Source organism: Camelus ferus, chromosome 1, assembly GCF_009834535.1.
Source record: "Camelus ferus isolate YT-003-E chromosome 1, BCGSAC_Cfer_1.0, whole genome shotgun sequence".
Taxonomy (NCBI): Eukaryota; Metazoa; Chordata; class Mammalia; order Artiodactyla; family Camelidae; genus Camelus; species Camelus ferus.
Window position 1 is genome coordinate 26,387,773 of NC_045696.1, and position 12,714 is coordinate 26,400,486.

General features: G+C 33.5%; 1 protein-coding gene across 6 annotated transcripts in view; it reads left to right on the forward strand.

Annotated features, from left to right (window-relative positions):
• Window positions 1-12,714, forward strand: part of ROBO2 (roundabout guidance receptor 2) — a 1,149,410-nt gene that overhangs the window by 1,070,334 nt on the left and 66,362 nt on the right. For all 6 annotated transcript variants that reach the window (XM_032489706.1, XM_032489698.1, XM_032489727.1 and 3 more), the window contains exons 14-16: window positions 650-771; window positions 7,794-8,025; window positions 10,756-10,880. In XM_032489706.1, coding sequence (XP_032345597.1) covers window positions 650-771; window positions 7,794-8,025; window positions 10,756-10,880 — 479 coding nt within the window. The remainder of the gene's footprint in view (window positions 1-649; window positions 772-7,793; window positions 8,026-10,755; window positions 10,881-12,714) is intronic.

Sequence of the window (12,714 nt, forward strand, 5' to 3'; positions counted from 1 at the left end):
ATTATTTTTTGTTAGATATTGGAGAACTGTTCAGAACTTACTACATAGAACATTTTATCAGTCTTTTAAATTGGTCAGTCAAAAATATTTTTGTGAATTTGGGAGGATTCTTCCCCTTCTTACCCTCACTTTGTTTACCTTTAGTAACATAATTCACTTCCCAGTCCGCCTGATTGCTTTCCCTTCCACACTCCCAGACTGAAATAGGTCAAGGAGGAGGAACACACACCCTACAAATTGGGGAAAGGGATTGAACAAATTCCTAAACAGCAATTTTCAGGTCTGGCCCCATTAACTGCTTAGGAGAGTCCTTCAATATGCCAACATTCATAGAAAACTGAGGTTTCTAAAGAAATCTTACAGCACATACTTTATTCTTTAAGAAGAAATAATAGATCTTTTACAATTATATACTGAAGTTAGAATGAGGAATTGCAAACACTCTTATTAGTATTATTTTAGTGAAGATAAATATCACCTCTCAAATTATATCCTAGTATATGGTAAAGACCATGTATTTTAATGCTGTTCATCACAAAGGGTTTTTTATTGTTGCTGCTGTATTTCTAATGGCATAATACTGGCTTATATAATATATATTGGAATTTCACTATGAACTTTTAAAAATTGGGACTGGTTATCCCTGTAGATATCAGCCCACCAGCACAAGGAGTGGACCACAGACAAGTACAGAAAGAACTAGGAGACGTCATTGTTCGCCTTCACACTCCGGTCGTACTGACTCCCACCACTGTTCAAGTCACGTGGACGGTAAGTTTTTAAAAATAATCTTAATGCTAGTCTCTTTTATTCATTTAAGAAAACAAACTAAAAAGGAAAAGGCAAATAAACTAACCAAAAAAAAATAGTAGTAAAATCCTCACCATTTAAAATCAAGGTGTCATCAATGGCAAAAAAGGAAAAAAAATTAAAAGATAAAAGAGTATGTACATAGAGTAAAAGTAGATAGCAGTATAAACATAATATGTTCTGTCTTATGAACTTTTAAACCACCCTATTAATATATAATTAACAAACCAGAGTTAAAGTGTACAACTCAATATTTTTTGGTATCTTTGCAGTTGTGCAATCACCAGAATCTGATTTTAGAACATCATCCCAAGATGAATCCTTTTCCCCATTAGCAGTCACTCCACCGTTCCTCCTACGTTAGCCCTTTGCAACCACTAATCTGCTGTCTGTATAAATTTACCTATTTCTTTCATATGAATGAAATCATGTACTATGTGACCTTTCGTGTCTGGCTTCTTTCACTCAGCTTGATGTTTTTGAGGTCCATCCATGTTGCAGCATTTATCAGTACTTTGTTCCACAGTATAGATATATCACATACATCTGTTTATCCATTTATCAGCTGATTCATCTGTGAGTTCTTTCCACTTTGAGCTATGATGAATGATGGTGCGATGAACACTTGTGTACAAGTCGACATATATTTTCATATCTCTTGGCATATACTTAGGAATTGTTGAATTAAGCTCTCTGTTTAGCATTTGGATAAACTGCCAAAATGTTTTCCAAAGTGTTTTCACAATCTTATGCTTCCACCAGCAGTATTTGAAGATTTCAATTTCTTCCAATCCTTGCCAGTTTCTCCCACATCCTCACCAATATTTACCATCCTCTTTTTGATTATTGCCATTCTAGTGGATATGCAGTGGTATATCACTGTGGTTTTGATTTGCATTTTTAATGACTAATGAATTTTGACTCTTTCATGTGCTTCTTGAACATTTGGATATTTTCTTTAGAGAAATGTCTTTTTAAAATCTTCTCATTTTTAAATTGAGTTGTTTGTCTTCTTAGCATAGTCTTTTGTAAGAGTTCTTTATATATCAGATACAAATTCTTTATCAGATACACAATTTGTAAATACTTTCTACCAGTCTGTGGGATGTTTTGTACTTTCTTAAGGATGTCATCTGAAACACAAAAATATTCTAATTTTGATGAAGTTTTCTTCTGAATTTAAATTAATCATCTTTACATTCTTTTAGCTGAACCTCCTCCATGCAGTACCAAGCAAAAATATATAATTTTAAAAATTTTGCATATGTAGTAAAAAAATTAATATGTTTTAAGAAATAAATTGATATTTTAATATATGCTAAGAATGTTCAATTCCATGCATTATTAAATATCAACCTGCCAATGTTATTTCAGAATGCAAAATGTTTTCACCTCATGATAGCCACTGCAGTGAAAACAATAAATAGCATAAAAATAGCCATATTTCTCATATTAGAGACTATTAACCCTTGTACATGGGTTTGTGTCTATGTGTGTGTCTGTGTTTTGTGAAAAGCCTGATAATGGTCTTCCTTGTGCATAATACCAGGTAGTGTCAACTTCTCATTTCTTGCCTGAGACTTCTCTATTATAGCCTCTGAAAATCCTAAGGAAATATATCGGGATAATAAAAACTCTCTCTATATGTGGTAGATCATGTGTACTGTACAGGTAATGGTCACTTGAGTTAGTGATATCTAGAAGAATTTCACTTTAACTACATTGGCAAGAAAGTGTGTATAATTATGTCTCTGTTATTGTTGTTGACGGTATTGTTCTTGTGGTAGGAGAAGAATGACTGTAAGTCAAAAACAATGGATTTTTTCCCCCACTTAGTGTCCAAATTTTTTAAGGAAATAACTATTTCATCCATTTCCATCAATTCCTTTAACCCGGAAGTTGAGAAAAGAAAACTGATTATTTTTTATTAGTTCTTAATTATGTTTGAAATACAAAACACAGTGAAGAAAATTATGTCAGTATCCTTTTAATAATAAATCCATTGAAAAAATTCAGTTCAACAAGCATTTTTTGAGGCCCAATTTTTTACTAGATGTGGAGGAATGCTATATAAAGAGACAGAAATCTACTTGAGAAAAATGTGGAAATTTTTAATGATGGTACACAGAAAGTAAGAGCCATAGCTGACATATACACATCTTACAAACAAAGATCAATCAAAGAGGAAGTGAGTAGTTCTATCCTCAGGTATCAGAAACCGAATTACCACTTACCTACATCTATATGCGGAAATATGGAGGCATGACTGTATTAGAACAGTAGAAACTAAATTAACATTTAAGGCTGTTTAGTTCAAATCTATAATTATATAAAATGAACAATGCAGACAGGTTGAGCAATGTTCCCACATCTAATTATAGGTAAAGATAGGATTAGAATTTACTTAATCTAAATCTGCTTTTTGTGTTTTTCACTTTAAACATAAACTGTAGACAAATATTAGTTCAAAGAAATGCCTTTTAATAGTTGAATTTCAACATATGATCCTGGAGTTAGCCTGTGAGTACAAAACTGGATAATGCTTTAACAAAAATAAAACTAAATTTATAATGTTTTAAGGGTAATTATGATTATCTAAGATGACATTGTTTCTAATTTTATTTTGGATATAATTTCACATAGACAGATTCTGTTTTCTGCATAGAATGGTTTCTATTCTTCTGCTCCCATGAAGGGAACATAATGACCTCATCATTTTTCCAGTGGCAGAGGAAGCGTATTATCTGCCATGCCTCTTCCATCTTTCTGTAGCTTTGGTGAGATACAAAACTAACAAAGCCAAGGAAGTGGTTATATTTTTTAATAACAGATTTTCCGTCGTTCTCAATTGAAAAAGTCTTCTCTGCTTTGTTATGAGTTTTGAAGAGGCTTCTTTTTTAAGCTGCTTCTAAATGTGGGAATTATTTGGGTAAGAATCGAAGTCATTATGTTTATGAAGTTAATCACTCTTAAAGTCACAGAGTTTGAAAGAATAAATCAAATCAAATCAAAATTGCAGGTCAGTAGTCTGGGAGTTCTTCCAAGAGAAGGACCTTGTCATATTCATCTCTATATCCCAAGAAATTTGTCATTACTGATTTGCATAGCTCTCTCCCTCATGAACTTGACTTTGGTAAGTCTGAAGTTCATGCTTTCGTTTCTGTTTTTTCAGAGCAGAGCATTTATTATGAACTACTTTTTCAATAACTGTCTGTTGAATGATCAAATCAAGTTGTTTTCATACATTTTAATTTTTTTTTACTCTTAAAAAAGAAAGTGTTCAATTGTATCACAAATTTCCCGTGAATTTGTAGTTACACGTGCTATAAATATGAATGTATTTGAGAGATAAATTTAGTGAAATAAAGTTAGGCTAGAGGTTTGATCCGTTGCCAAAGAAATTATAACTAAATATTTTATGTTTGTGTCTTATTTTCAGCTTACCAAATGTATATGTTCTTTAAGTTCTCACATTGTTAGTATTTGAGTTACAAACACGTTGATGTTTGAGGGAAGAAATACATTCCCTGCCTATGTATTTAGACTGGGGACCAGATGATGTGGTTTGTCAGGAGTTGGCAGGATTCTGTTACCAGACACATAGGACATTTAGATGGGCAAGACCATCCTCCTGGCCCACAGTCTAATCTTGAAGCATCAGTAGTTAGCAAAGGCTGCTTTCTCAAAATGACTGCTCTTGTGAGGGTAGGCAAAAATGATGAAAATGATTGTTTCATGAAGAAAATAGCAATGAATCTCTTATTTTAAAATGATTATTCTAATCTGTGTGTGTGTGTGTGTTCTGTTTTTATTAAAGGACAGAAGGAATGACAGGCCCCTTGCCCCTTAAACATCACAGCTACTGGTATTTCAGAACTTAGTTAAATACAGATCAGTTCCTTAGCAGCCTAAGCCCACCAAAGAAAACTCACTTTGAATTTTCAGTATAGATGGAAATTTTTTTAATTGAAAAGATAGATATTGAGCATCTCAGTTTTAAACCTTTTAATGAAAGTGCTGATTGAGGACCACATACCAGCCCCCTTGTTTAGCATCTTCCTTACTTAACAGTGGTGCTTTATCATTGCGCATCTCTAAGACTTGCAGAGTGCTTTAAACAATGTTGATCATTTAATTGCTTCTGTGCCCTTGTAATATGGACATTATTTGAGCAAACTGAGTAAACTGAGGCTCAGAAAGTTTAAAAGGCTAAGCCTCAACTGAGACTTTACAACTTGAAGACAAACTCTCTTCATTCCATGTTTTGCTTAAGACAACCATTTTTTTAATTCCAGAAAATACCAATTTTTTTCAAATTCTATAAACCCATAGATTTGTAGCCAGACTCTGATTATAATCAACTCTAAAAGAAAATCCTCTTTCTTGTAATCAGAATGTTAATAACACTAGTGACAAGCACATGGTTCAACTTGAAAGTGACCACTTGTCAAAATACGCTCCCAATCAGTGGTGTAGAACACATGTCCACCAAAGGCCCGCCAATTTTTTTTAAAGGTGACATGCAGCACTTTTATTTTTGCTTCCACCTATAACAACAAATTTCCTCCTGGAAAGAATGTATAGCAACCATTCAAGATCAAGTTAAACTATTTAGCTATTAAGTTGGCCATTAGAACATACTGGTTGAAGGGAGTATATGCTGAAGTGAGCAAAGCAATGTTGTGTAGTAAACATTAGCTTCATAAAGTCCCTAAAACACTTAATTAATGAAAACCAAACATGGATAAAACCAATTTACCCTGATTTACAGACTCCCTTCATCTGGAAACAGCTGCTTAATGTTCTCCTTAAAAACACAGCTTGCTTCTTTCAGTATTAACAAGCTATTATTGTGAGTTATGTCTTTCTTTCAGTATATAAATTCACTTAAAACGAAGGCAGAGAAGTTTATAAAATGCAAGCTTAATGTTGTTTTAACATACGCTGCAAGGATTTTTTTGAACATTGACAGCTTTGATGAAAGGCATCTCTCTTTGGCTCTCATAAATTTAGCTTTTTGCTTTTTCCTTGTTTTATAATGTCAGAAACAACTTCTACTTTCCAAAAATATATATACTTTGGTACAGACACAAAATGGTAGCATGAGTGAGGATTCAGAGATCATAAGCTTTGGTATCAGAAATGAGCTTACTTTTCTTTGACATAAACTCATACAAGTGTAGCACTGATTCCACAAATCTTTGATGGTTAGAAAGCTGTCAGGTGGGTGAAGGAATTGTTACTTGTTGAGACTGATCTGTGAAACTGGAATTAGCTATACTTAGAACACACATGCTCATGCTCACCAATTGTATGGGTTTTGCTAGCTTGGACATTCCAAATACCAAAAAAAAAAAAAAAAAGTTGCCTTTGTTCCACTGTATTTTGATTGAAGTCCTGTATTTTTAAATTTTCTGCCTTCACTTAAAAAATATTTTTAAATTCTGCAACTAATGAAGAAATGCTAGAAGTTAATACATGAAAGAATACCTTCTATTTATTATGTGTTAACAGTTAGATAAAGACTTTTTTTAAAAGCTGAAATAACCATTTCTATCATCACCTTCTTTATTTCCTCTCTCCTCAGTCTTCCTAAAATGAGGTTATTCCATCTCTTCTCCATTGAATTTTACACTTTATTTGACAGTGAAATATGTCAAGTTAAAGGCTTCTTAGAATATGGCTATTAAACTATAGTATGTAGAATATTAATTGCAGAAGGTGCTGTGATATTATATTTAAGTCAAGCATTTCTAGAAAATGACAAGCATTAAAAATATTTAAAAAGCTAACAGTCCTTTTGTCCCTGAAATGAAACAATGGCAAAACTCCAATAAAGATTGTTTAATGACTGTAAAAAGAGAACTTGTTTTTTGATATTTTCTGATATTTTGATACTCATTTTCTTCAAAAATGTCAGATTTTTATTAAAAACAGCTGCTTATCCTCTGTACTTCAGATGAATGAAAGGATCGAGACAGTTGTTAAATTGTGCCAGTAAGTAGGACTGTGGGAGGAGCAAGAAGTTGGGAAATTAATAGAAATGTCATCTGTTTAATATGTGTTAATGGGTATAAGTTTTCATACGCATTTAATACAGGCTCAAGCTCCACAATTCAGAGTCCCTCTCATATGCTTCCTTCAGCCACAGGCATTTTATACATGCTGTTCATACTCTTCTTCCCTTGGATAAATCCTACTTTCCTTGCAGATTTCAGCACTTCTTAGGGAAACCTCCCCACTTCTTGATTCAGTCAATTTCCTCTCCACTCCAGGCTTTCTTAGCTCCTAGTACATCTCATTCATAATAATGGCATATGTTTATTTGTTGTGAATGGAACTGGCCCATAGTTTGAGTGATCATTAGAAAACTGCCACCCTTCACCTGAACTTTAAGTACCATGAGGCCAGGGACTGATTCTACTTTCATTCTCCATTTTTATCCTCAGAGTTTAGCAGAATAACTGGCACCTATTAGTAGGTGAAGGTATTAGTTTGAGTGAGTGAAGGTATTGGTGAGTGAACAAGGGATGAGAATGGAGACTCATGACAAATAACACACTGCATATAAAACCACAAACATGAAAATTGTTAAATACCAAAAAAAAAGAACAAACAGATGAGCAAGAATGCAATGAAGCTAGAAAAAATGGCAAGTTTAGGCCTTTACAAGCCTTTGTAGTAATCCAAAGAATTTGTACTAATCCAAAGAATTTGAGTAATTAAGTATCTTAGACACTATGAAGTATTTTAAACAGGAGAGAGGGTTGTTCCACTCTTCATGTTGGAAATCACTTAGGAGCAATGTGAGCTTAAAACTGGAAGAGGATATTAGAAGCAGGGAGATGAATTAGAAAGCCATGGCATCATTCAGATGATAGTTCATGAGGACTGAAACAGGGACAAAAGAAATGAGAACAGTTCCACTGTGACATTGGAAATACTTCCATCTGGTTTCAAAAGCTTTTTGCCATGTTTTTCAGGTTGATCGCCAACCCCAGTTTATTCAAGGCTACCGAGTGATGTACCGTCAGACTTCAGGCCTGCAGGCGATGTCAACGTGGCAGAATTTAGACGCCAAAGTCCCAACTGAGCGCAGTGCTGTCTTAGTCAATCTGAAAAAGGGGGTGACTTATGAAATTAAAGTTCGGCCATATTTTAACGAGTTCCAAGGAATGGATAGTGACGCTAAAACAGTTCGTACTACTGAAGAAGGTCAGTTTTCAGATTTCTAACATAAACCAAACTGAAGTCATAAAGAAATCAATTTCCATTGACATTCTAGTTTATCATCTTCCTTAGAAGAGTAGCAAGAGAGAATCTAAAACTCAGTACAGAAAGTGTCATTTTCTCCTTTTATGCTAAGAACTCCACAGAATCTAACAACTCAAAAAAATGACATTCAGGTAATGAATTTCTCTTATGAAAACATTTGCTTCAAATCTTGCTTATCAGTGCACTGGAATTTGATTATAACATTTTCCCATTTTTTTTAACATGGGTTTAGTGCATTTGGCTTCATTAAAAGATAGGCTAATGGAAACTCAAGAACACAGGCGGTTCCTTGTCACTCCTCTGTTTTTGGTGTAGTAAAGAATGACATTTTCTTTTATAAGCTTTTTTCCCTATGGGTTCTGCCTGTCTAATTCATAGTTTCTAATCTGGAAGATCACTTGCACATTTGCATTAGCATTATTCTTAGTGATATTCCCTCTCCCTCTCCCCTTTGTAACTTTTCTTGCCTGCAGATACTTTAAAGTCAGTCTGTGATGGACATGAAATTAATATAGGTCTCAACCAGTCCATTTTCTAGTGTCTCCTTCACTAAACTAGAGGTTTATAATAAATGGTATCGTCAATGTACAAAAAAATCAGATAAGTATAATAAATTCCTCCTTTTCTGCTTTTCTACTAATTTTATGTATGTACACTGTTCCAGTAAAAAGCCTTTTTTTCTAAACATATTGTATATAAATAAATGTAAGAGCAGCCTTAAGAAAATGCATGTAGATTGTTCATGCTAACATAGATGTTCATGTTTGACCAAAGAGCTTTTTAATTATACACACCTTACAATAAGCAACACAGTGGAATGTTACCTTCACGTTGGTTTACAGTGTGATACATTGACATGGGCAGAAATGCATATTTTTAAAGGCATCATTAATCTACTTTCAGGATTTATAAAGGAAAAAATTACTAAAAATTAATAATAGTATCTTTATCCACCGTTGAATTTTACTCTATGTTGAAAATGTGTAGAACTAATGAGTGGGGTGGGTAAATTTAATACAGAATGCTACGTTTGAAGCATACTTCCAAAAATCAATTTCACTGCAGTTAGACTTTTCCTCTAGATTAGAAACTTGTCACCATTCGGTATACCTTCATCTCTGATTCCTGTGGCCTCTGAAGGGAACAAAGGGAACTCAGCTGGGCTGTGTCTGGGAACGATGAGTGGGTTCTTTCACATCTGTATCTGGGATAATTGACCTGTCGGGAAACAGGCCTGGTGTTCTCACCAAGCCAGCAGTAAGGCAAATGGGAAAGCACTTTTCAAAAGTGCTGCTTTTCAGTGAAGTCTACTTAATAACTACACAACTGGTAGTTAAACAGTTGGGTTTATGTCATTGTGCCATATCTTGGAGCAACGTTATCACAGAGGAATAATAAAGAACAGTATTGTGGTGATGTGTCTGTGTGTGTTTTATACGCAATGCAAGTATGACCGTACTTCAGTGAAATATGTCACGACAGATTTGCCAAACACGGGAAACTTTGCTGATAGGCTTTTAAAATATCTTTTATGACTGAGTGTATTCATTTTCAAAGAACTAAACTGTAAAGTTATGAAAGCTTATATATGAAACTATTTCATACCACAAAATTAATTGAATTTTTTTAATTGTTAGTGCTTTGATTTTCCTTTATCAGCCTTTGGTTTAAACTCAGATATTCACTGAAATGGATAAGTTTTTCTGCAAAATTAGTGCAGCTTAGCCCTCAGATACACTGGGTAGGAGATGTTGCAGTCCAAAGTCATGAATTTTTTCTTACTCATCTTTTCTCAGCACAATTATAATTACTTATAGGAGAAACCATAAAAGAAGAGAACTGTAGGAAATTAAAATCTGCCCATTTCACATTTGACCCAACATGAACTGTTTTCATTTATATCTTCAGAGTTCCTTGCCCATCAATGTAAAATAAGTTTTAAATCTTAAATTATGGGTCAATTTGTAACAGTCAGTTATTTTTCTCAGTATGAAAACAGAAGTGTCTTGTTTCTGTGTTGGTGAGATTTATAGCCATGTTGCTATTTTTATGTATTAAACACAAACCAGAACAAAACAAAAAGATTGTCAGTAATGCTACCACTCAGAGATAATGACTGATAAAATTCTGGAATGCAGGAGAATATTTTTGATAGTGATGTGAGTTTTTGTTGTTGTTGTTGTTGTTGTTTTGGTTTGGTTTTTGGTTGGTTGTTTTTCCATAAAGGGAGCCTATTAGAGTCAAAAGAATCCAAGTTCTAGAATCTGGGTTCAAATTCTCCCTGATTGTTTGTCTTAAATAAGTCTTTTGCAGTAGCCTTCTGTTTTCTTACCTGTAAAACTGAGATAAGAGTTGTTTTTATTTCCTGAGGTTATTGTGAGAATTAAATCTGACATTCAGTTCAGGGCATATAGGAAACACTCATTAGAATGTTAGCTGTTAAGTTTATTAATGAGGACATGTTACCATAGCTTGGAATTTGCTTTAAATCTAACCATTATATTTAAAGGATTAAAAAAATAAAAACTCATTGTTGAATACTATCTGCAAATTCAGAACTACTGGAAACCAGAACCTCTTGTATCTTGTCTTTATGTTCATATTTTGTAAGGAGCATTAATGCACACCAAGATTTACAGTTTGTGTTTATTCTAATCACTTCCTCCACAGCCCCAAGTGCCCCTCCACAATCTGTCACTGTCCTGACAGTCGGAAGCCACAATAGCACAAGTATTAGTGTTTCCTGGGATCCTCCTCCACCAGATCATCAGAATGGAATTATCCAAGAATACAAGGTAGGGCCTGGATGAAGAAGGAAGGTCCACAGATGACAGTTCCCAGAGAAGTCTCAGGGTCACATGGATGAAGAACATTTCTAGTGGCTCCCTTATTAACTTGAGTGTAAATTAATTTTTTATATCTTTGTGCAACACGTAAAGAGACAAATGCATATATCCTACCTCCAGGGTCACAGATAACTCAGACTCAGTTGGACAAGTAAACCATAACAATGCAGTGGGGTTTTTTTTGAATAATGTGATTGCAGAACTTCAAAGATTTAGAGAGATGAGGTACAAGGTAGATAGTGAAGCCCTGTCCCAGAAAATGCCTTTATCTTTTTTACTAGATTTCTGTGTAATGGGCCTTAGAGCAGCTGTTTTTAAACCGTATTCTCATAAAACAATGCTTCAAGGCTTTAAAGAGTTGGGATGGGAATATAAGGGTGGGCGTACCAGCTTCCACTCCAGGTCTGCTTTGATCATGTTATTGAGGTTCTGTAAAATATTTCACTTGAAAAAAGAGAGCCATTGAGAATACAAATTTTGAAAAACTCTCGTGTTTCAACTGATGAATTTATTGCTGTTGAGAAGCAATATATATCCAGTTTCTTCGCCATCATTTGAGAGACATCTTTTAAGAGACATAAGGTGTCTAACTTTGAGAAGTAAAATTCTGATTAACTGTGATGTGACTGGACAACATGGGAGAGTAAAACACCTCATTTAAACCTTGTAAAAATTTAAAACTATGGCTTTTTGCTATTGATAAGTATTTATAGAATTCTGACAATAACAAACTAAGTACATCTATTAGAAGAGAAAACTAGACCCCACCTTACCCCAGAAATTCCTAGTTGGTATGTGAAATTAAGCCAAATCATTTCACTCAAAACATTGTTATTTCTAAGAAAAATAAAGATTCATTTAAAATAGAATTTTCTTAAGTTAATGGCTAAGTTACTGAAGCAAATAGACTAAATTTGCAAGAGCATTTTAAAAAATTATCCCCATCACATTATAAAGAAATGTGAATAAGAAAATAAGAATAAGTGTATTTATAATAGCATAATTATATATGTTCTGAAATTTTGTAAGTGTTAGGATACGTTGTTTTAAAAGCAAAAAAGTTATCTACCCTGGGGTGTGTGTGTTTTAATGAAGTTAGGATTTTACTTTTGTGTCATTTAGGGTTACATATCCTGAACTTCCATTTATTTAAATACTGATCTTTTTTACAACATGGTAATTATTTTGTAAGTTGTAAATTTCTTAGTCATACGAGATTTATACATTTATTAAAAATGTGTATATTTTGTGAGGGCTGAATATTCCTTCATTAGAAACTTAAGCTTCATAAATTAAATAAAAGAAATCTACAATTCAAAACTGTTATTTTCAAGAAAAAATTTTAGGAAGTTAACCTGTTTCAGAAACAAGTCTTGTGTGTTCCTACTTATGTGTCCCCATGTAGACTGCAAATACTGTATAATATTATACAAGTAAGTATACACAGTAGAATTTTTATAACACATTTTACAGCAAGAGATTTCCATATCCCAGAAGAAAGTGTAACTTAAAATATGAATCTTATTTGAAGTAAAAGCCTAGCATTCCTCACATTAGTGTTTAAAGACTTCTCACCACTTTGTTCTCATGCATGTGTATGTGTGTAGATATGTTTGATCAATATTAAGATTTATTACTGTCAATGTAAATATTGCCTTTAATTTTGTCTTAGTCAATACCTGTAACTTAAGTCAATTAATCTTGTTAACTACTTATATGTAAGTTAATATTTTCCTAAATGAAATATAAATTACTTAGATGTGCATCTATATACTTTGGATAC